The following is a 25,073-nucleotide window of genomic DNA, read 5'->3' on the forward strand; positions in this document are numbered from 1 at the left end:
GCTCTACTAATGAATAGGCATACTGGTCTAAATACAGTGGAACTACATGTACAGTTTTAAAATTTAACTTCATAAATACAGCATAAATGCAAAACATTCACACAAATCAAACAGTTCAATCTCATTACCTTCTTCCAGTGGTCTAGGTCTAAGGTTAATAAATGCAATCTCATGGTTCCAATGTTAGACCATTTTATTTTTGAGATGAAAGAGGAGTGAACAGAGGGGAAAGGAAAAATAAATGTTGTGGTGCACTTGCTAAAGAAACCTCAGCTGCTGTTATTGACCCTCAAATAAATCTCTATGCTTGTTATATTTCTAGATAACTGAAGAGATCAGAGAAAACATCTGGAAGCAAAATTTTAAGCATAATTTGTTCGGAAAAAAACATTTCCTTTCAGAGTTACCAAACACTAATATGTTTCATTCCAATTTACTTGGCCTTTCCCATCAATGACATAAACCAAGTGCTTTTTCAGTTTCAGGGAAGCAGCTTCAGTTGTATCTAGGCAAGTATTCTCTGAACGTTTCTAAAGACTTGTTATTGCTTAACTCAGCAGCATGGGGCAAAATGTCCATCAAGTGACAATGGAATGCCAAACAGTAACAGTAAGAAAGCCAGAAAAATCACTTTTTTGTATACTAAATTAGACATTTTCCACCCTCTAATTCCATCTCAATCATTGATACTATTAAGTTGCTTAAAATTTCTTATGTGTATGTGTGCATATTTATAATTTAATCTATAGCCTTAGATTATAAACACGCACACACACACAACTTCCCCACAAGAATGAAAGAATGGAGTGGAAAGAGATGGGGAATAAAGGAGGGGGGCTAGGTTACAGGAAACTTTCACCAGACAAAAAGATATATGTGCATCTCATATGTGTATGTGTGTATGTATATATACATATGTATACATAGACATGTATACATACACACACACATACACACATATTCTTTTCACTGATTAAAATTCCTGGAATCTCATCCTCTCCCTCTTCCCACATCATCACCCAACTCTATTCACATTCATTCTTACAGAAACTGGATTTGCTTGACATCATTTTGCCTGGGGTTGCATTTTTCAAGAACAGTACTTCAAAAATTGAGGAATAGCTATATTACTAAAGTAATGCATTGGAGCAAACGGTAATTAGGGCCAAATCAAAAACATTTTTGGCAAATCAAAAGCTTGATTAGTTGTCAGTACAGAAGGGCCACTAATCAACTATCCAGCAGAGAGACTTGAAGGTAGAATTTCCTTGACTTTCTAAAACTGCACTATTTTTCCTTCATGTGGGCCATCCAGAAGCTTGGGTAATCAAAATGTGAACTGATGCTCTCCCGGAGTTCTGGATGAATTACTTTCAAACTGGGCTTCTCAAGTCTGGAATTCTATAACTGAGAAAACTTTATCAAATGTGGTACACTTGAAAGGCCAAGTTTCTTTAGCATGCACTGAATCATAAAAGCTTTCTGGTCAATCCATCAGGTTATTAAATTCATCTACACCAGCAACACAGATCTAATCGTTAGCTGTATCTGTAGATTAATGCTAAAAGATTCCTACCTAAGCAACCTTTAAGTTTAGGTACAAGTTTGGAGGCGTGCACCTTCATATAAAAAGCCCAAGAGAAACCTGCATCAACATAAGGTAGAAATGAGCTTGGCATATGAAGCCAGTTTCATTCTTTGCTTATTTTGGGAGACTACCCAAAGCAAGAGGTGTAAAACAGCAAACAAATCAAAAAGAAATAAAGGTAAGCAGAGGGTGAAAATAAGTATTAATAGCAAAGTACATTGTAAAAATACAGTACTGTGAAACAAAGCATAGGGGAGGGAAGGAGGAAAGAAAGGAAGATAAATCTAAAGCTATGGACTATAAAAAGCAATAATAAAATCAGATTAGATATTTGAAATGACAAGTAAAGATATTCAATACAGATTTTATTTTAAACAACCTAATTTAAGCTAGTATGTAGAAAGCCGAGATTTTTGTGAGTAACCTAATTAGGCTGTAAAAGGGTTCCATAGTTAGGATCACCCAAATTTGGGACTGGTTTTCCATACAGAAGCTAAGTTATGATGCACAAACACAATGAGTGGCTACTAGCATTGTGTTATGATAGCCTTTTAACTACAATAGATGTCTAAAGAACTACTCTCGGATTTATGACCTAATCACTGAGCTTTACAAATCTCTGCATATTATGGAACGGCCAGGTTTCTCTAAAAATAAAAAAGGCAAGTTTTATTCACTCTAATTACTGGACACTATTTTGTACACCAAGTTTCTCTTTTGATTAGATCATTCATGAAATCTACTCCAAATAACATATTTATGTAGTAACTTTACTGTGTCAGGAACTCAAAGGGCTTTAAAAAGTGCTCACTCCTTGCCTACTGAGGCAGGCAGTGGACTGCACTGGTTTTATTCCTTCAATTTACATGAAAGGAAACGAAAGCACAGGGGCTGTTGGTTGGAAAAACAGGGATGGGCAATTTGGACTCCTGAGCATCTGCTCAATGCGCATCCAAAACATCTCGCCTGTTTATGTATTAATAATGTTTTTAAGTGCTCGTTCAGCAGAAAAACTGATCCAATAGTTTTTATTGCCCATGTTATTTCAGTATGAAGCTTTTCCAAATAAACATTTTGTTATGGGTTGTTTCTCTGCAGTTTAGCATTAAAGAAGCTAAAATGAGCCAAAGAAGTATTCTTCTTTTAACCAACGCAGCCAATTTTGGCACCCACTAAAATGTATTCTATTTGTGTAGAGGCAGAAATGCAACAAATTTTTGTATGAATTCTCATTTCTAACTTATCAATATTTTAGACCTCAATATAAAAAAATCACTCAAAATACTGCAACTACCTGCATCTAGACACACACCAAACCCAAGTTTCGTCTATGTTCCAATGGGATCTTTAACCAACATATCTACAACTAGGATCCAAACCCACACTTTTATTCCCTTTTAATTATATGTGTCTTAGAAACTCATATTTAAAGAATTCCTGGCATCTGAAATTAGGAAAACATGAGGTTAAAAAATGTACATGCTTAAAATGCCCATGAAACAGTAATTCTTGACAAATCCAAAAAACAAAATTTGGAATCTGCCTCAATTCATTTTCAAATGACCAGTGCAGATGAGGGCAAATAAGCACCCTGAGTATTCAAAATTCTACGAAATACATAAAGTATTCCAAAATAAAAGTAAATTAAGACTGATTAAAACTAACTACACGTGTACCTGACTTGGATCATAAAAAAACCACTGGGAGAGAGAAAAAAATGAAGACTTTTTTACAACAGTCAAATCTGCCTCTCCATCTATAAATCAAGCCTGAAAGAAAAAAAGCTATGAGTGGAAATGTAAACCTGCTGGGTGGGTAATACCAAATATACTGGAATTTCTCAACATGACTACCTCATTTTATTTCTTCTCATCTTTCATTTTAGCTACCAGCACACATTCAGCACTCACTCTACATAAAGAAAAGATTAAGCATAACTTAGGTTATAAGATCTGGGTTGTTTTTTTCCCCAACCTCTTACCCCATTCTGTGCCATCCCCTGAACTCCGAGCTTCCCCAGCTCCTTCTCCATCTTCGGCAGTCACTAAAAAATCAAATTCTTTCAGGGCTTCTTCAGTATCAGGGTCGTCAGTGAGGTCAGCAGCTAAGCCTTCATTACCGATCTGTAAATGAACCAGGACCCAAGAAAAACTTATCTGGACAGTATCTTGCAATATTTTTCTGATCATTTTCAAGCTGTGTCCTACTTGTAATGTAGAAGCAATTGCCCATTCAGTTTCTCATGCAGTCAACAGCCCTACACTAAGGTTTAGATTTGGAAGCTCTTTGGAAGTTTCTACATAGAAAACTCACAGTGGACAGCAATCAATAAATAGCATTTATTATGCATTTGTGACTACAGCACTATATTAAATGCCTGGAAGAGCACAAAGAGTTATAGAAGACATAATCACTGCCCTTAAGGAGCTTAGAATTGAGTCACAGGCTATGCCAACAGTAGGTTATTCCAGCAAGACTTTTGCTCTTCTTCTCATCCAACCCACCATGGGTAGCATGTCTTCGCTAAAAGTTAAACCTAACTTGTTTCAGAGAAGAAATACTTCTAATAACCAAAAAAAATAAATCTATAGCTGAAATCTAACCTATAGCTTTGGATTCAATATGTTACTGCATTTAGCAAAATCCTTCCACCTGAAGCTCTTATAGCAGGAGACCAAAAGCCTTTAATTAAATGTTAACATACCATACAAACACACAGGCACACACACTCTAAATAAACACATAATTAGATCTCTACTTTGTGTTTCTTATTCATCCGATGCTTTTCTTTTCCTTCTGCAATATCTTCAATCATGTCATTTTCCTCATCTTCATCACTGTCATCTGCATTTTCTAAGAAATTAAATGTCTCAAGAACATCACCAGAGTTCCTAGGAACAAACAAAAAATGTATAACTTTTTCAGGTAGAATTGAGAGTAACTCAATGGTTCTAGTACCTTGCCTCAATGTTTTCACTAGAGAACTAGTCTAAAAGCAACTAACCTTCAAAAAACTAACAAAACGCTTGTGAGGGCTCAACTGAGTGATCTTTTAAAGCTTGTGAGTTTGAAACCAATTGACATTATCAATCAATAATGCAACACAGAAAGATTTTTTAAAAAAGATTTTACTCATCCATGGCTCAACTAACAATTTAAAAAAGTTTCTCTAATGTTTATTCCCCATCAACATCTTGGGGGAATTGGGGCTCAAAATGAAATTCAAACAAATGGAAAGCTCGATTTTTATCCCCAAATACAAAACCCAAATAGCTCCGCTGTCTGTTTTTAACTACAGCCCCCTTTCACTGGCCCAAGCCGCAGGATGACCACAGATAAAATAGTCATGCAGGCTCATTTGGCTTTCATTTTGAAAAGCCTTGGGTAACTATCCAAATGTATAAAACACAGTCTCGATCAGCAGTAAATCTTACATAGATGCTAAGCACAAGCAGATATGAATGCTTCTGAACGTTTACAAGGTAACTGGGGTCAAGCAGTATAACTGATTGGATTTAAAAAACAAAGCAGCATGGTGAGAGAAGCGACTACTGCCCAGAAAGAAGCAATGCCAAGCAGAAATCTGCCCTGCTTAGCCTCAGTCATTCCAAGTGATAAGATCTGGTTTCCAGTAAGAAAATGTCACAAAGAACCAGACCAGAAAAAAGATGATCATATCTGTTCAAGACTGTAGAAATAGTTTTTAATGGAAAATATTCTTCTCCCATGACGACTCAAATACTCCTAGGTTCAAGCTGCCATGCTGCCTGATCATCCAGGAAGGAAACTGCCATGAAAGAATATGTCCACAGTTCAAGTGATTTTAACTGGACACGTCTACTTAGTCCTACTTCAAGCCATTCAAACCACACTAAAAACTGCATCTTGAAACCCCATGGGCCATCTCTGTCATTCTTTTCCCCCTCTTCTTCCCCATCCCCCTTCTTCCTGCTGCTCAGAACTGTCCTAATGGCATCCCGGCTCTCAGTCAGCCCAGCTCCCTCCTCATTTTCCTTCCTCTCCTGATTCAGCTCCTCCCTTGGCCCAGCCTTCCCAACCAATCCCTACTTTCTTCCAAAACCTTCTGTGAGCCAAACATCAGCAAGGTTTTGCATTATTTCTGCATTATTCCTCAATACACATTTCAACATTTATTTCTGAATGAGTTCTGGGATAGAAATACACAGACTCTTTTCCTACCCATTACCACCTCATTCAGTTTAAGTTACTGTAGTTAAGAGGGATTCCTACAAGCACTTTAGTTAAAATGGTAAAGGGAGAGATTTTACAACTGATTCACTAAAAAATTCAAATATGAGGTGCCAGAAGTCAGTAATAAACAGGCAAAACAATACTCCTATTTTGCAAATTATGTAATTATGAAAATATTTACCCCATACCTTTTGACTTCCTGTCCTTTTTGTTTCGCTGGAGAGTCTCCTCCATTGAGAATCTGTTCTAGGTTTTTCGTCTCTACTGAGCCATTTGGTTCTGTACTGGATAGTCCAAGTAATGACCTTACCCTCTGGGACCGTACATCCAATATTGTGTCTGTATAACCTACTTCCTGAAGATATCTGTTGGGGAAAGAGGTATCACATTCAATTCTTCCCCAAACCACTAAAAAAATATTATCTTCCTCCCAGGTGCCTCCTTTAATTGACAGTTTCTCAAGCTAGGGTCCCAGAGCCACCTGTGCCGGGACATCAGCAACAAATCGCTAATCAGGAATTAAGGATCGCTGTCTCCAAACAACAGTACATGGGGCGGGGACCCTGGGCTCCTGCTATATGTAGAGAGAAGGGAAAATGAGATTTTGGGGGTCTGTCATCCTCCCGAAACGCCATCCTGCTCCTTCTGCCCTGTGCTTCACTTCCTCCCGGCACATCTGAAGCCCAAGAGGTTAAGATGATAATAAATAATAATGGTATTTGTTAAACACTTACTATGTGCCAGGCTTGTACTAAGTGCTAGGGTGAATACAAGCAAATCGAGTTGGACACAGTCATCCCATGTGGGACACACAGTCTCAATCCTCATTTTACAGATGAGGTAACAGGGGCCCGGTGAAGTAACATGCCCACGGTCACACGGCAGACCAGTGGTGGGGCCGGGCTTAGAACCCATGTCCTTCTGACTCCCAGGATCCCTGTTTCTGACATCTATTTCTCAGAAGGAAGGGCCAGCAGATGGCTGATCAGAGGGTACTTTAAGAGTTTAAAGCACCTTTGGGACCATCAATGGCTACAATTAGCCAGAGAAGTTATGGAGAAGAGTGCTCCCTTGTTTACTAGATCACACGGCACCATTATATTAGTATCAGTCTCAACAGTATTTATCGAGTGATCAATCACGGCTACTTATTTACCACTTAATGTGCACAGAGCACTGTATTAAACAGTTGGGAGAGGACAAGAGTATTGACAGACATGACCGCTGCCCTCAAGGAGTTGGGCACAGTACTGTACCAGTACAATAAAAATTTTATAGCATTTGTTGGGCACTTACTATTTGCCAGGCACTATTCTGAGCACTGGAATAAATACAAAGTAATCAGGTTAGACACAATCCACCTCCCACACAGGGCTTTACTGGCTTAATCCCCATTCTTCAGATGAGGTAACAACTGAAGTGAAGTGACTTGCCCAAGGTCACACAGACAAGTGGCGGAGCAGGGAATAGAACCCAGGTCCTTCTGACTCCCAAGCCACTTGGGCACACTACTTCTCTGCTTCAAGAACATGCAAAAGCATAACATCCCTGTCATGAAGGAGTTTATGACCAATGGGCTAAATAAGCAGCTTAGGTCAACAAAATTGCCATGATTAAGAGTTTAAATATTAGGAAATAAATAGATGAGTGATTGCTACATAATCCAACCTGATTAGCTTGCTTCCACCCCAGCACTTAGCACCTTGCCTGGCACATAGGTATGCACTTAACAAATACCATTAAAAAAAATGAGCGTTGGGAAGGCTGATGGAATGTTACTTTGCAACAGAAAATGTCCCATCAACTTATAATGAAGCTTTACAAAAAGTAAAAAACCCAGAGAAATTAAGAGGCGTGAAGAGATTTGATGTTACATATGGAATACAATCAATCAGTGGTATTTATTAAGCACTTCCTCTGTGCAGAGCACTGTACTAAGCACGTGGGGAAATAGTAGAGTTGGCAGATGCAATCCCTGCCTACAAGGAGTAAACAATCTCCAGGGGGAGACATTAAAATAAATTACAGATTGGGAAAATAGTAGAGTATAAGGACATTTACATGAACGCTGTGGGGTTGAGGTGGGTATCAAAGTGCTTATGGAGTACGCAGCGAAGTGTGTAGGGAGGGCTGACAGGGAAATTCAACACAAGAAAGTTTAATCGGCAGTTCACAAGTAAAGTGTACTACTCACTGTCTTAACAACTGCCTGCCTTGTTTCCAGGTCAGCTGACTGTTTTGAGGCACTGTAGGAACCTCTGTGTCTTTGGTTTCTTCTGAAAAACAAAGAGAGATAGGTAGCTAATGGTATCATTTGAGCCTCCCTTTATTTTCTGCACATCACTGGCCCATGACCTGAAAATATTTTCCAACATTAGAGGTGCCTTAGAACTCTTGGGTCATAGCTCCTTTAAATCTAAAAAATAACATTTATTGGTGGGTGGGACACGCATAATGTACACGTCTAGTTGATGATGCATTCTTCACCTTATCGGTGCAGGAAGTGTCTTCTAAAATCAAGGGAAATCCAAAATGATCTAATCGGCTATTTTACTATCCATCGTCAGTTCTGAAAACTTGGTTAAGGTTCCCTGCCCACCAGGGTAGTACCACCATTACACATCATGTGGCTGGAGAACTTGTCAGTTCTGTTCATTAAATAAATCTGAAGACTCCCAAAGCAACCCAAAAAAGAACATTAGTGCCCATATAGGAAAAAATAAACTTCTATCATTAAAGAGGTTTGATTTGCTTTGAAAGAATTAAGGAAAATGAGAACGCGCCAAGTTTTTTATTATTACCCAAATTTTGCCTTTGGTTAAAATTGATCCATCATTAAATCACACAATTAAAATTCAGAAAAAAGGGCTCTAATAAGACTAAATGCCAGTAAAGGGGGAATTAGGAGAGGCCCAAATAAACAGTCTTTTACAACTATGGGGGCTATTATTCTGGTTTTACACTCAACAGCTTGGTTTTCGGCTGGTCTGCCCCATCTCATATGGGTAGGCCACCAGGCACCTTCGCACGATGTATTTTTATTTTAAGTCTCCAGGCTCCCTCCACCGCAGCTCCCGCCACCAAGTTCCACGGCTCAGAAATGGTGCCTTTGTTCAGAGTCCTGGAGGGGAAAACAAAGCTTCTGGAACAAGTGGGAGGTGGGGAAGGTCAGGGTGTTCCCAGAAAAATACTCTGGGTTTAGGCAAACAAGGCGTACTATCACCACATGGTGCATATGACATCAGTATGTCTGTATAATGCACGTGACAGAACACGTATCTTTCTGGGTGTCCGCTTTTCAGTGCTGTCAGTGACCACCCTACCCACAACTACCAAATGCACATGGATTCTGCATAAAAATGAACATGAAACAAATATAAAGAATAAGACCACCCAGGAATCCTAAAGACTGTTTCCCCGCCCTGGTAAGTCACTAGATAAGAGTGTATTCTTCAAAGGCCCGTCTACTTTTTTAATGCTGCCTTGCAAATCTAATTTGATTGCTCACAGAGATTCCAATCCATTTTCTCAATGTCCTTTCTTGACCAATGATATGGATCTCTACCTCAACTGTTGGGGCCCTGCTCCCCCAAACCTCTTTACCCAGTCCTGACTCCAGTCTAAACGTTATTAATACTGGGGAGGTTGCAAGGAGTATGTGCTAGGCCTGGAGTCTGAAGAGTTGCTTTCTTGGAAGTGGAGAGCGATGATGGTGCACAAGAGCAAGCCACCACAAGGGGCCAGCGTAAGGCCGTGTGCCTTACACACAGTTATTTTCACCTTTGCAAAACCAGAACATTGCAGTAGGGTCACATCAATTTACCAATCCAAGCCCACAGTTAGGGGCGCAATGCATAGGTAATCGCTTTTTCTAAACAATATAAAATCCGCTTAACCTTTCCCGCCGCCCCACCCCACCCCAGCCCCGCCACCAATCAAGATACACACAGTACAGCCAAAAGATAAAAATAAGCTGAATTACCTGATTCAAATGTTGGCATTTTCAAGTCACCCTGGTTTAGTTCTGTGCCATATTTTAATTTGTGGTATTTTGCCCTGAAAACAGGAGAATAAACTAGTTAAAACAGGAGGAAGTCTCTGATACAAAACCTGTACAACTATTTTAAAATGAACTTTAAAAAAGGACATACTTAGAAGTATCTTTTGTTTTCTCATCTACTTGCTACAAAATTCTTTTTCCTTTATCCCTATCCCTAGTCATTCCATTTCCAAGTTCCTCATCTGTAAAATGGGGATGAAGACAGTGTCCAACTTGATTATCTTGAATCTATCTCAATGGTTAGTATATAGTCCTTGGCAGATAGCAAGTGCTTAACAAATACCATTAAAAAAAATCTACTCAGGTTTTGTTGGGCAGCAAGAGGCAATTATTAGCATTCAAGAGTGCACTACACTAAACCTTCAGAACCAGGATACTTGTAATCTGTGTTCTGCCAAGGTGTGTCGAGATGCCACTTTATTCAGTGACACCAACAGCCTCCTACAAAACAGTTAGTGGCAGTCCATTATACAGTCAAGCAACTGTCTGTTTATACTTGATGTATGCTTCACTTGATGAGTGAAGTGTGGAGTACCTTAGTCACCCAGTTTTGGATAATTTTAAAAATTAAATCACACAAGTATTAGAAGCAATATATAAAGCAGATTATTTTAAATCACATGTTGTGCTAATCCATACTGGCTAGTTTAAAGCACGAGAACCTGATCACTTTGGAACAAAAGCCAAATATTCATAAAGAGACACACACAGTCTTTGCGACTTCTGATTTGGACATTTTAGTTCACTAGTCCCAATGATTCTTGACAGCCAAAATATTGCTGCAGGACTTCCATTTAAATTTAAAAACAGGAAATTTTAATGTATTCACCCTACACAGAGTTACTATTCATTTAGTGTAGACCCATCATCCTCATTTATTCAACTTCATATTAAGGGGAAGTATTATACATACAAATTTCTGACAAATCAACAACAGCGGACTAAGAAGCTATGCCTGAAGTGAACAGTCAGAAAGTAAATCCAAAGGCAGGTGTGATTTAAGAGGATACCACCAAATTAAGTAAAAAATTATACTGCAGCTGAATGGCTTCAAACCAACTCCAAAAATAGAGACTACGCTATAATAACTAGATTAATTTTCTATTGACAACGCTCTTTGGAACAGTAAGGATCAGACATATGAATAAACCTTTAGATTTCAAACCCACCCCAACAGGAATAACACAAAGCAAGGAAGGCATCAAAGAATGAAGATCTGGTTCATTAAAATCACAAAAGGAGGTTGAGGGAAAGAGTGTCACAATTTAAAGTAGAACAACCTACAAATTATGAAACACTATAGCAAACGGTTTATTGTCATAGCATTTGTTTATTAAATCCAAAACAAAGGCCCTGCAGCCGACTATACGCATAGCTTAAATTAGTCTTCTAAAAAGCACTTGATTTTTTCCCTTCATATCCATAAAATTAAAATAGATAAGGAATAGTAAAGTTGCTTTCCATTCTTTTAGGAATAGAAGTAAAACATACATACCTTTCTTGTTTTAATGCATATTCTAACATTTTTATTCTTCTTACTAAGTCTTTCTTCAAATTTTCTTGACCTTTCCTTTCCCCCTGCAAAAATGCTATTCGAGCCTGGAAAAAAAAAAGAGAGTGACTTATTTTCTTTATTTTTCCTAAGAGTACATAAATAGATGAACTGCGGAAAGCAAGCCTTTGGTCTTTCAAATGGCACAATAATAACATGCCAGAAACCAGAGCTTGATAGAGCCTAACAGGTCTAGGACTGGGTGAATGAACTGAGCGATTCGCTTAAATTACATAGTAATTCATACATCATGGGCAGTCGTAAATATTCCCTCTAATAGCTAAAATATCAGCTATACTCTATACACAATCTCTTTTTTTAATGTCATTGGTAATTACAGATGGGCTCAAGAACAAGGATAGTTTTGCTATTTTAATTTCCATTCCCAATGTAACAAAAAGAATGAATAGAATTATGTTCCAGGTGACGCACTAGAAACTCTGCCCATATAAAAAAATATAGCATCCCTTTACTTGCTTCAAGAATTGTTAAAATGATTACTTTCAAGTGCCCTGCCCAAAGAAACTTTTAACTGCTCTTTTTCCACTTAAGGAGAAACAAAGTTCTTTTTAAATAAACTCACACTCTACCTAGAAGTAATGAAGAGGGGACAGAAAATGCCAGAAACCCTTTCAGAAAGTATACTTGAAAGGTATGCAACACACTATCTTGTTGTCCAAAACAAATCAGTTTTGGGGCAGAAGAGGATACACAGCATTGTGGCCTAGTACAGGCCTGGGAGTCAGGGGACCTTGGTTCTAATCCCAGCTCTTGCTCTTGCCACTTGCTTGCTGTGTGACCTTGGTGCAAGTCACTTAACTTTTCTGTGTTCCAATTTCCTCATCTGTTGAATGGGGATTAAATCCTATTCCCTCTTGCTTAGACTGTGACCCCCATATGGGGCAGGGGCTATGTCTGATCTGATTATATTGTATCTATCCCCAAACTTGGCACACAGTGTCCTTAAATACCATAATTATTATTATTATTACATGGCTTAACTTCATTTCTCACTTCCACCATCGCCCCCTGCACCGCCCTCCACACACTTCATCCTAAAACCCTCTCAGAGCTTGTCCAGGGGTTACTCTCACATTGTCAAATACTTGAACATTTTCTCATGCTTTTATTTTTTGTTGTTGCAATATTAGTGGCTTTTTGCTAGCACCAAAAATGACTCCTTTGGTGATTTTCTTCTTCCATGCCCAGACCAATCTAATACTGGATTTTTCTGTAATGCCCTTAGCCTTGTTTAAGTGACTAAAATAAACCACTAAAATAAGACACTAGCAATCTGCCAATTATTATAGAAGTGATTAAACCATGAGAGGAACCCACTATAAATAACTTCTCAACTGCCTGGAAGAAATGCAGAGGGAGGAACTCGATCCCTTGAGGTTTCTTCTCCTTAGGATTCTGCAACACCAAATCCATCAGGGTGTCAATTTCCAATACACCAAAACAACTTTATAAACAGGGAGTATTCTATCCTAGATTCTCATGCCGCTTGGCAATCAGAAGTAATTCTCATGGCACATTTCAATATGGTCAGCATGGTCTTTCCCCAGCCCGAGGGGGTTCAAGGCCCTGGTCTAACATATCGGAAACCAGAACTTGAGAGAGTCTAGCAAGTTTTAGGATTAGGTAAATGAACTCAGTTCTTTACTAACTATATTACTGCCTGGTAGCAAAACCTGAATGACAGTAATATCACTTGTGCTATGCACTCTCCCAGGACCGATTTGATCACCCTTTCCTATGTGCCAAGTTTGTAGTAGCGTTAAAGTCAAATCAATCCATCGACTCTATAGGTTGCTTACTGTGTGCAGGGCGCTGTAGTAAGCGCTTGGGAGAGGACAATACAACAATATAACAAGACATTTCCTGCCCACAACGAGCTTACAATTTAGAGAGGGTGACAGACATTACTGTAAAGAATAAATTACGGATTGTAAAGAATAAATTACAATAAATTATTGTAAAGAATAAATGCTGTGGGCAGAGGAGGCAGGACAGGGCGATGCAGAAGGGAGTGGGAAGACAGGAAGTGAGGGCTTAGTCAGGGAAGGTCTCTTGGAGGAGATATACCTTCAATAAAAGGCTTCTAGAAATGGGGAAAGTAAACTGTCCGTAGATATGAAAAGGAAGGGCATTCCAGGCCACAGGCAGGACTTGGGCAAGAGGTCAGCAGCAAGATAGATGAGAGCAGTAGGTTGACAAATACATCACACAATGGTATCTAAACCATTCCAGTGACTTTATGCGGAGCTAGAGAATGAAGACTCTTCAATAATGTAAGAGTAACATTACTGAAACGTGAAACCATATGGGCCTCTAACAATACAACCCAGTGAATGGGTGAGTCTACAGTCCTCAAAGAAGTCTTTTAGAATTACTGGCACAATTAGTCAATATCAGGAATGTTTTGACATTAATGACACTGAAATCAAAGTATTTTTGTGGCAAAGCAATAAACATTGTCAACAGCTTGCGATTCCAAGAATAGTGCAAGAGAAACATGTGTAACAGGTGCTAGGATGAAATTGAACCTCCTGAGCCAAGCAAACAAAACCAAAGACCTTCTAGACTGTAAGCTTTCTGTAGGCAGAGAAATACCTACAACTCTGTTCTACCATGCTCTCCCCATGCACATAATACAATGCTCTGCACACATTAAGTGCTCAATAAATACCACTGATGATGATGCTGTATGTATTTCTGAAGACTCTTTAAGGACGCATGCACATCACCACAGTATCGCTGAAGAATAAAGAAGGTTCCACTCAACACAGGCAAGGAAAAAAATCTTAAAAAGATGGCAGCAATATTAGAATAATTTCCTTACATACCTTCAAATTATGTAAATCAGGTCCTACACAAAGCCGTTAAATTTGTCAACACCCCAAGGCTTAGTAGTCATTACACAACATCTCCACAACATTCAGAACCATAAAGAACTGCAAAGCTACCAAATCTAGCAGGATCCATTCTGAGACAAACAAAACCACTTAGTAGGGTGCTTGGCACACAGAAAGCACTTAAGTACCACAATCATTATTACCATTACTGCCATCTTCAAAAAAGTGAACGTTTTACTCTGAAAAGGCAAGACCATTGGCAGAGTTGTCCCTGATTACCACCAAAAAAATGTTCAATTTTTTAGGAGTATGTGTTTAACAAGTCCTAGACTGTGAACCCGTTGTTGGGTAGGGATTGTCTCTATCTGTTGCCGAACTGTACTTTCCAATTACTAAGGTACAGTGCTCTGCACACAGTAAGCACTCAATAAATACGATTGATTGAATGAACGACATCTTTGCTGAACATCACATATAAAAATGCAGAAGACACTACCAAGACCTTTATCTGGTGATTATAGTCCTTACAAAAAAATCTGACTCCTTCAGCAGACCCAGTCTCTAACAATAAACAAATTTAGCTTCCTGAACTCCCAAAAAGTTTATTAAGGCTTAAGATGACTTTGATGATACAGCAGAACTGAAAGGCTCTCGGTTGATCCTTTTTCCATTTCGAGGAATAAATCACGGTTGTGTACTTAGTCTGGCATTGTTTATAGTATGCAGCCAGGTTTGAGGCTGCACATTTGAAAGATGGGGTTGGAAACACTTCCAAATCACTATAAGAGTATCAAAAAAGCCCAAAACCCTGACTCAGTCATTTAGGCTTTGCTCTGTATCGATCACTGTGCTCTACAAGGCATCACGCAAGATAATATGAAGATGACTTTGAATCACTTTTTCGGATGAGCAAAACACTACAGGTTGACAACTAACCACACATAAGACAACCAGGGCTTCAGACCAACTTACACCCAACAAGCTGAATATAAAATTAAGGAATAGCTCCAACACAGAGATTTGAATACCAACATCAAATTTTGCTGCTTAGGTCATATGACTGAAGGATAAACCGTGGTTTAAAAAAAAAATTGAGAAAGACCAACAAAACCACAGAGTGTGATACCAATGCAACATCAAGCTTCAATACAAGCTGAAGCTCTTTAATCAAAGTGAGCAGCTTTCTCCATGGCTGGGAGTCTCTGTACCAAACGCATCAGACGGTAATATGGGTCCCACAAAGAGAATCACCACTGAGGCAACCACCAGCATCAAATCAATGCTCGTCACATCACCCCTTTATTGCTCCGAACATGTGCAGAGAAGGACAACAGCAGGATTCTCAACTGGGTAGTGAATTGACATAGACAGGGACTAGACAAAAAGAACACCAGAACTTTGATTTTTAAAGAAAAGAGAGTCAGATCTCAGACTTTTCGAAGGGAGGAAGGTGCCTGAGACCTGTGGGTTTTGGTGGGGAGGGGGAAGAAGGAAGCGGGAAGGACTCCTCTCCCAATCAGCACCATGGCCCGTGGAGGTGCAGACATTGGTAGTAGAACAGGAATGCTGGAGGCTGCAGGCAGACAGTGAAGGGCATCCTATTCATTTTACCAGTGAGTGGAGAGAAGGCAGACTACTTTCCACCAGCCAAAGCTGAGACGCTTTCCTGAGGTGAATATTTAATTAAACATTAAATTATTCCTAGTTCACCGATCGTTCACCATATTTTTGCGTCACTCTTCTCTGTTAGAGTGAAAGCTCCTTGTGGGCTAAGAATCCATCTTGTGCTTCTGTTGTACCAAGCTATTAGTACAGTGCGTTGCCCACAATGGCCGCTGAAACGCCATGACGACTTACTACTGACTGACTCTGGCAGGAAGACTTGGAGGGGATAGAAACTAGTCTCCCCAAGGAGCCTCACCTCTTTCTGGTAAAGCTGCCCACTTTCCAAGGAGGCAATTCTTTCAAGGAAAACTCCAAAGGGTATCCAAGAAGGGCAGTCCCTTAGTCTCCTTTGGAAACTCAGGGGAAACATAATTTGCTATTCTTTCCCTATCGACTTTATTCAGCCTGCCACAAAAGATCATAGGTTTCTCTCCCCAACCTGACAATTAGTTTCCCTAGAAAACATCCAGCTATCAATTTCAAAGCATGTGCCTGCACTTCGCTAAGAATCAAAGTGAGAGGGGGAAAGATTTAAGAGATGTGACATACATGAAAGCCTCGTGAGAAGAACAAGTCTTCTGAAAACATTCCCTTCCCAATGCCTGGTGCACTCGATATTACTCTGTTTACTATTATCCGGAATAGTTCCCATTCCTACTTAGAACTGCCCTTAGGCATCAATAGTCATGAATACAGTAATTTGCTCTGTGGTGGTGAAAGTGAAAAGATGTTCTGCAAGGTTACTTGAACCACATGAGGTTCTGTGAACCAATAAACTACTTCGGTGAAACACTAAAAAAAATTCCAAGGATCATGAACTGGGAGATGCACTACAATGGAAGAGAGACATATGGGGGAAAAAAATAGAAAAATTAAACAAGATACTCCTTGACACTTTTAAAACACCTTTTGGTTGACCCTCAATTCATAATATAATACCAGATTATATCAAAGAGTGGCTAGCCAGAGACTGCAAATTTTGTAGACCAAATGTTTACATCTTCATTCAGCTTCCTAAGTCTCAATCACAAATCTGCTTAAGAGCACAGTCTCCATAATATACACTTATACAACTAAGAACCCAGTTGTACTGAACTCCTACCGATGATAAAAGAGTAGAAAACCCCCTTACACAAACCCCTTAAGTCAATCCACAACATCTGTTGAACACCTACTGTGGGACAGCACTCTAAACTGAGGGCTTGAGAAAATGGAATTAGACAGATATCCTTGTACAGTCTAGGGAGGAAGACATGAAAATAAATTACAGATGGGAGGAAGAAGGAAAAGATGACACATCTCAGAATTAGTGCTTCAGATACATACATGTTTAGGTGGCACAGAATCCATCACATTTACTGAGAGCTTACTGTGCAGAGCACTGTACTAAGCACTGGGTAGAATACAACAGAACAGAGTTAGTAGACATGTTCCCTGCTGAAAAGGATCTTATAGTCTAGACAGAAGTACCAAAGGGACGGCTCGGGAGGAGCAGGGGTATAAACTAGAAAGATTAGAAATTAATCAGTGAAGGTTTTCATTGAATCATTCGATGGTATTTACTGAGTGCTTACTGTGTGCACACATTGGACTAAGCGCTTGGGAAAGAACAATTCAACAATAAATAGACACATTCCCTGCCCACAACGAGCTTACTGTCTGGAGGAGGTATGATTTTAGGAAGGCTTTAAAGATGGGAAGAGCTGTGGATTTCTGGATTTGAAGGAGGGAAGGAGTTCCAGTCAGGGATAGGGCTTGTTTAAGAGGTCAACTGCAGGAGAGATGAGAATGAGCCATGGTAAGTAGGACAAACCTGAGAGCACCCAATGTTGTGGGTAAGTGGAAAGACTAGGAGGATGAAATCTGACAATCAGCCAAGTTGACTGATTTTTAAAAAATCTGAATTAGCCTTGGTTTTGCTTTAAGGCACTCAATCAGCTCTCACACTCCTACTCCCTCCACTCACTTGTCCCACTACACCACAGCTCACACTCTTTGTTTGAATTGCCAAATAAACCGGAAGGCTGTCCGCCAAAGAAGCAAAATCCAGTTTTGTTTATTAAGTTTTAATTATATGAGCCCAGTCTTTATACTAATGAATTTGGATAATCCAACTTTCTTCAGTAGTTCACATCTATTACATCAAAGTTGAGTTTATAAAAGCCTAAAAAAGACGAAGCTGAACATAAGGAACCCATATTAAGAGTCAACCCCTACCCATGTCTTGCTCCAAAATCAAGACATTACTCACACTGCCTCACATAGATGCCCTATTGTACTAACTGACAATACACATTTTCTTTTGTTGCAAATTCACAGCTCTCTACCAGTTCAAATCTCTCATTACAGAGCCCTTAAGTGACCCCAGTGCTGGTCTCAACCCAAGTCTCAGCACCCTGGTGTCTGAGTGTGACTTAAGTCTGATTGGACCCAGAAGGGGTGAAGGAAAGGGAGTCCCAGCCTGTTTTCGGAAAGGCTCTACTGCACAGATGCTGAGTGCACATGGTGGTCTTCCCTCCCACTCACCATGGGTTGCTGGGACTTGCAAGACTAGCAGAAACCAGATATTGTGTGAGAATTCTCTCCTTCCCACAGTCCAGGCCCTGCCCTAAGAGGAAGAGAGAGGATGAATAAGTGAGATGTGCAAGGGAGCAGATTTTTAAGCCACTTGGGACTGGGGACATGGAGGCTGGGTCTGATCCATTTAGGGCTCCAGTCCCTCCTTTCATCCTTTTCTACACCACCTCCAATCTCCAAAAAGACCACAAAATGACAGAACCTTCTATTAATTAAGCTAATCAGCAGTTAATTTTTTACCTTAAGAAACTGTCAAAACAAAAATGAAATGCAACAAAAATGATGGCGATATGAAAGACTCAATTCCCCCACTCCCGCCTCTCCCAATGTACAATTAAGGCTTATAAAAACATCCTCATCCTTAAGATATTGGGGTCAACTGCCAATTCCACACCTTGGAAATAGATTTTAAAAATATTGGATTCATAAAATATCGTTTGTCTTAAAAGCTGAAAACAATCTTTAGGAAACAACAGCTAATAAATGAACGACTGCTAATTTGGCCAAATTACTAGTTTTGAACTACTAGAAACATCCCAACTGCCTGGATAGAGATCTCTGCATTTGACGCAGCAATGTCACTGAATAGAACAACAGTTTTCAAGGAAAGCTAAGAGTGCAGAAATGAGTTTAGGAGAACATTAAGGAGATCTGGATTAATGCAATATGGAACAGCTTCACCTCATACCCACAGACCATCCATACACCACTAAAACCGCCTGCGTTCCCCCCTCCCCACCATTGACCCCTCTATTGCAAAAGCACAACTTTGCTGTCAAAACTTGCAGGCTGGGCTGGTTAAACCGTGGGTATCAGAGGTCTCCACTTCAGGGCAAGCACTTGTGTACAGGCAGAACAGTTTGTGGAAGTAGCCACCCTGGCTACCTTGCTCTCCTCTCCTCGGGGTGAGATATTGGCTATGCAGGGCCAGAAAGGGGTTGGCAGAGGAAAGGGAAAAGGGAGCTCCAGAGGGTCACACAATCCCAAGCTTTACATATCCTTACCTATGGAGATAGCAGCCTCTTTTTACTTCAGTCAAAGCAAAGCCTGCTGATCTTACCTGCACCCAACCCTTACCCTCCCACCTGACCTGCAAGTTTGCTGTATCTGAGGGTCAGTTCTGATTAAGTGAGGGTATGCAAGTCTCTAGATAAGTTGGGAAAATAAGCTGGGAAATAACAGAAGTGCTAAAATGGATCATTAGAAATGAACTCCTACCAGAAGAAACTTTGGGTGAAATAAACTGGGGTTGTGGTTGTTCTTTCCCATTGTTGTTAATGAAATCAGTGTGGCTGGTCAAACACTGATTTCAAGAGCCAGCAACAGCCTGGAGGAAAGAGCACTGGACTGGGAGTCAGACATGGAGTCTACTCCAAATCCTGCCACCTACCTGCTTTGTGTCCTTAGAGAAGTCACTTAAACACTCATAGTTCACTTGATTCATTTTTTTAATGGTATTTGTTAAGTGCTTATTATGTTCCTGGCACTGTTCTAAGCGCTGGAGTAGCTGCAAGATAATGGGGATGGGCATGGTCCCTGTGCTCACAATCTTACTCTGTACTGTACTCTCCAAGCCCTTAATACAGTGTGCTTTGCACAAAGGAAGCACTCAATAAATGACTGATTAATCCCCATTTATAGATGAGGTAGCTGAGTCACAGAGAAGTTAAACGACCCACCCACTGTCGCGCAGCAGACAGGTGGCAAAGACAGAACAGGAACCCAGGTCCTCTGACTCCCAGGCCAGAGCTCTTTCCACTAGGTCAATCAATGCTGCTTCTCTTCTAAAATGGCAATAAAATACCTGCTCTCCCTCTCAACACCTACCATAGTGTTTGGCACACCATAAAACACTTGATATCATTATTACCACCATTGTTACTGAGAGTCTAGAAATTAGTCTAAGAGCTTCAGGTGACAATGAACTTGGCATTAAATGACACAAAAAAAGGCAAGGGATGATCACATCCTGGAGTTGACTGTGATGACACAGCTTGAGATAATGTAGTTCAGTTTCCAGCTTCTCCACTTATCCCCCAAAGCACATTTTTTTTGCAATTTCTAGCGTCACTTTCCTATGTCTATTGCTCTTAAGGGGAGTAAGGGTGGGGGGGGGTTGGGGATGGCTTCTTCCTCTCCTCATAGTCTTAACAATATCCCTCCTGAAGCTCTAAGGCTTCCTGTAATTTAGAATGCCTTCATATTTGTTTGTGCAAAAACAGAACTCTAGTTTAGCATGCTACCAATTTCTTATTTCCTACATTAAGGTTCCATCTGATTCTCTAGCTTTCCAGAATTCAATGAATTCTTTTGTTTGAGTTCATAAACTTTCTTCAAAAGCCTATCCTGAAAATAGATTACATTTATCCATTTTAAAAAGAGTTCTTGTCTAGCTTCAATGTTTAAAATATGACTTCATGAAAAGCCCTTTCAAGAGTGACTGTCTTCATCCAACATTCCCATTTTCTCAGCCAGCTATTAAGTGGCATTACTTAATCTATCTGCTAGTTCAAAAGAATCCACCAATAAACATAGCATTGTACTTAACCAATTGTTAGGGACTCCTTTGGTAAGATGAAATGTTTAAAAGGTTTAGCAGTGATTCCATAGGTACCAACTTTGCATTTTGAATGTGAGGGGAAAAATGGAAGGAGGAATTTAATTGGGTTGGGAGGAGAATGCTAACAAGACAAAATAGCAGTATTTGGGGATGTTTTCAGGCCTGAATGGGAATTCTCAGTTCATTCATTCAATTGTATTTATTGAGCACTTTCTGTGTGCAGAGCACTGTACTAACAGTTCTTGTGAGTCATGTGGAAGCCTGGTCAGGAATTCAGCTGTGGAACCAATCATTTCCATTGCCCCAGTGGATTCAACACTTAGGAGTTAGAGTAAAACTTTCACCATGCTTAAGGACAGAACATTTTTGCTTTAGAAAAACCTATTCCTGGGCTATCTTTTCTTGGGCTATCTTTTCCCATTTTGTCTTATACCGAAGTCACGTTCTTGCTAATTAAAAGAAACACCAGTCACACATAGCCTCAATATTCCTATTAGTAATATTTAAGGGCCTTGAGATCCTTGGATGATATTACATACACGGCGACTATTATTAGGAACTTTTCAGTCCTGGTAATATTGTAAAAGTATTTTGAGGAGAGCAGTGGCTGGAATTCAAGGAATACACACATCACCGTACGATTACTTATTTTCCCAACTGTGGCACCCTGACATTTAATACCTTAATAAAGAACTTTAGTTGATTTATGAATCCACCCTAATTCTTCCACCCCAATTATGTGATGAACTATTCGATACTCCCAATGTCACCAACAGAATCAGCGTGGAAAAGCAATATGCTTAGTGGAAAGTACAGGGGCCTGGATTTTAATCCTGACTTTGCCACCTGTCTGCTGTGTTAACTTGGGCAAGTCGCTTAACTTCTCTGCGCCTCAGTTACCTCATCTGTAAAATGGGGATTAAGACTGTGAGCCCCATATGGGACATGGACTGTGTCCAACCTGATTATCTTGTGTCTATCACAGCACATATACCAGTGCTTAACACATAGTAAGCACTTAGCAAATACCATTCAAAAAAAAAATCAACATACAGCCTGTAAATTAAGAAAGTACTTTCTAAAATCAGAGATAGTTTACTTTCCACACCTATTTCTAGTGTTATGTGGAAAAACAATGAGTCTTGAATATGCATGAATTTTTAAAATAGTGAATAATTTCAAATGTGGTCATGAAAAACATTTTCAGGAGAAAATAATTAAAATGCAATTCACCTACCAACTCATCGTCATGAGGCATTACTTTTCCAAAAACCGATCTGCAAGCTATTCTAAATATTGCCTATCTTAATTCTCTTATTTTCTGTCAATCATTTTCTAATATTCACAGTCAAACTAGTCCTCAAAAAAAGTGTGATCGATGAACCACAATATGCCCTGGTGTAATGTTATAACAGTATATTTCCACTTCAAGTTAAATTGATGGCCCACAATGTGCATGGCACTGTGGTATTCACTTCTCTTTTCTCTTCATTGTGCTTGATGAATCTTTCAAAAAGGAAATCTTACTCATCCACTTGATGGTTGAACCTAAAGGCAGTGGCCACATCTTTACTTCTTTTGCAATAGTATAGTATAGAGCACTATCATGGGGAATCCCCAGGAAACACTGCTTGACAGAATATGCAAATTAAATTCCTGTTGCATCAAATTAAAATCTTTCCTTAGGTTACACTTACATGACCAAGTGACACTGACTTGAATATGAGCTCCATAAGAACATGAGTCAGGTACGCCCAAAGGAATGATCAATAGTACTTAATGAGCTCCTCCTATGTGCTAAGCACTGAACTAAGCACTTGACCTAAGCACTGAACTAAGTACAATAGAAGGTGACATAATCCTTGCCCACAAGGAATTTTCAACCTAGCTGGGGAGACGGACATGAAAAAGTTTACAAACAAGAGGAAGAAGTGCTTAAATAGAATAGGATATAAACAATATGTACAGAAGTAACTCTAGGCTGCGAGCTCCTTGTGGGCAGGGAATGTGTGGTTATACTGTTGTGCTGTACTCTCCCAAGCGCTTAGTACAGTGCTCTGCACACAGTAGGTTCTCAATAAATATGACTGACAGAGAAGTAGTGAGGACAAAAGTGCTGATCGAGCAGTAGGGATTTCATAAGAGTTCTGAAGGTGGGGAAAGCTGTGGTCTGGGGGATTTTGATGGGAGAAGAGCTCCAGGCAGGAGGAAAGGCATGAGTCGAGAATTGTAGGCAGGAGACTCAAGGAGGGACAGTGAGACTAGACTGGAAATGAATTGAAAAGTTGAAACAAGATGGTATAGTTACAAAATAATATTGCCCACTGCCCTATAAGATGGGGAACCTGTATAGGCCTACCAAAATTGCCTACCAAAATCAGCTACCATGCCAAAGAGCTGGGCACAAGACCTTTGTTCATTCTGAGTTCCCATAAGAAGACTCAGCCACCAGTTCAGGGACCCATGTTTCCACCCTGCGCCTCCCAACTACCCCTCCCGACCCACTTCAGTAGCACATGAATAAGACAGCAAGGCATCTTAGGTTGTTGTTGCCCATCTCTGGAAAAACCACTCCAACCGGAAGATGGAAATTGCTCTGGGTCCTGACAAAAACTGGCACTCTGGCTACAGTGGCTTGATACGTCAATCTCTGGTATGTGAGTCAGGAGTTACCAAAGACCGCTACAGCATAAATCAGGGACAGCCACCCTTCACAAAATTAAAAAACGCAAACCAACAACGCAATATGGCTGAGAGGTGCAGGTCAAAATAAAAATTCCTTTAATGGCAACACCAATTGGATTTCGAGGGTTGTGGAGGGAGGAGGGTGGGACAGGGAGTAGGTCTGAGTAGCTTGCCCCTTCTCTTGCTGGGTCCATATGGAAGAGGGTGCTGCCATCAAAAGGGCTGCATGTTCAAGTAGATGTGCACAGCAAGTGAAAGAGAGCTACATGTGACTAAAGAGCTGCAGTTTGGCCACCACTGGTATGAATGTGGAGAGGCAGCATGGCCTAATAGAGCACAAGACCGAGAATCAGGAGACTTGGGTTCTAATTCCAGCTCCACCACCTGTCTGCTGTGTGACAGCACAGTCTAGTGTATGTCACTAGACTTCTCTGTGCCTTCATTTCCTAATCTTTAAAATGGGGATTAATACCTGTTCTTTCTTCTTAGATTGTGAGCCCCAAGGAAGAAAGGGTCTGGATCTGATCTGACTGTATGTACCCTAATGCTTAGCCCACTGATTGGCACATAGTAAAGTGCTTACATACAGTAATTATTACCATTTTTCACTATGATATTGGTATGACTTAAAAATCATAAGAGGCAATAACATCACCTTAATGGAATTTAAACTGCTACATCATTTTAATTATTACAATTATCAAAAGCAACTTAATGATGTTTTAAGCAGAAACAACGTTTACCACCCCCATCACCTCCAATCAACCCCAAAAAGAGTTGCTACAATTTAAGACACCTCCCACTTGGGCTATGATTGAAAATTTTCAACTTTCTTATCAATGAATCTTAAAATTTTTCCAAGAGCATTTATGAGCTTCAGTCTTCAGTGCTTTTTTGTCAATCGCCCTCACGCAAATACACTTGATGGTCCAGGTAATATCGTATAGCCCAGATTTTGCCCTTCTGCTAAATCTTGCAACAGCAGGGCCAGTATATATTGCGGGAAAGTAAGCTTGGCCGTCGCATCTACTTTATCTTTCTTCTCTCCTACCAAATTAATCAATATAGTCTCTATTAAGTGCTTATAGGAGACTACATCGGAATTAGTAAACAAGATCCTTGGTCTTAGGTATCTTACAATCTAGTGGAAGGCTGAGACACTCATCCCTTCCCATAGCTTACTCTTCTCCAGGAAAAGTATAGGACTTTACCTGACCTTGGAGCTTACTACCCATTCCAATCCCTCTCCAAATCTAAGCTATTTCCAACACAGCATTGCTTTTTCTACACCACCCACCCCAACACTGACCTTAAAA

The 25,073-nt window shown here is 39.9% G+C and overlaps 1 protein-coding gene across 5 annotated transcripts in view; it reads right to left on the reverse strand.

Moving 5' to 3' along the window:
- Nucleotides 1–25,073, reverse strand: part of STRN3 (striatin 3) — a 64,546-nt gene that overhangs the window by 22,413 nt on the left and 17,060 nt on the right. For 4 of the 5 annotated variants that reach the window (XM_029079399.2, XM_029079401.2, XM_029079402.2 and 1 more), the window contains exons 2-7: nt 11,356–11,459; nt 9,783–9,856; nt 7,995–8,076; nt 5,989–6,165; nt 4,347–4,479; nt 3,570–3,711 (exon numbers count right to left, since the gene is read on the reverse strand). In XM_029079399.2, the coding sequence (XP_028935232.1) occupies nt 3,570–3,711; nt 4,347–4,479; nt 5,989–6,165; nt 7,995–8,076; nt 9,783–9,856; nt 11,356–11,459 (712 nt within the window). The remainder of the gene's footprint in view (nt 1–3,569; nt 3,712–4,346; nt 4,480–5,988; nt 6,166–7,994; nt 8,077–9,782; nt 9,857–11,355; nt 11,460–25,073) is intronic. The other variant, XM_029079400.2, reaches the window with a different exon arrangement.

This window comes from Ornithorhynchus anatinus, chromosome 14, assembly GCF_004115215.2.
Source record: "Ornithorhynchus anatinus isolate Pmale09 chromosome 14, mOrnAna1.pri.v4, whole genome shotgun sequence".
Lineage (NCBI taxonomy): Eukaryota > Metazoa > Chordata > Mammalia > Monotremata > Ornithorhynchidae > Ornithorhynchus > Ornithorhynchus anatinus.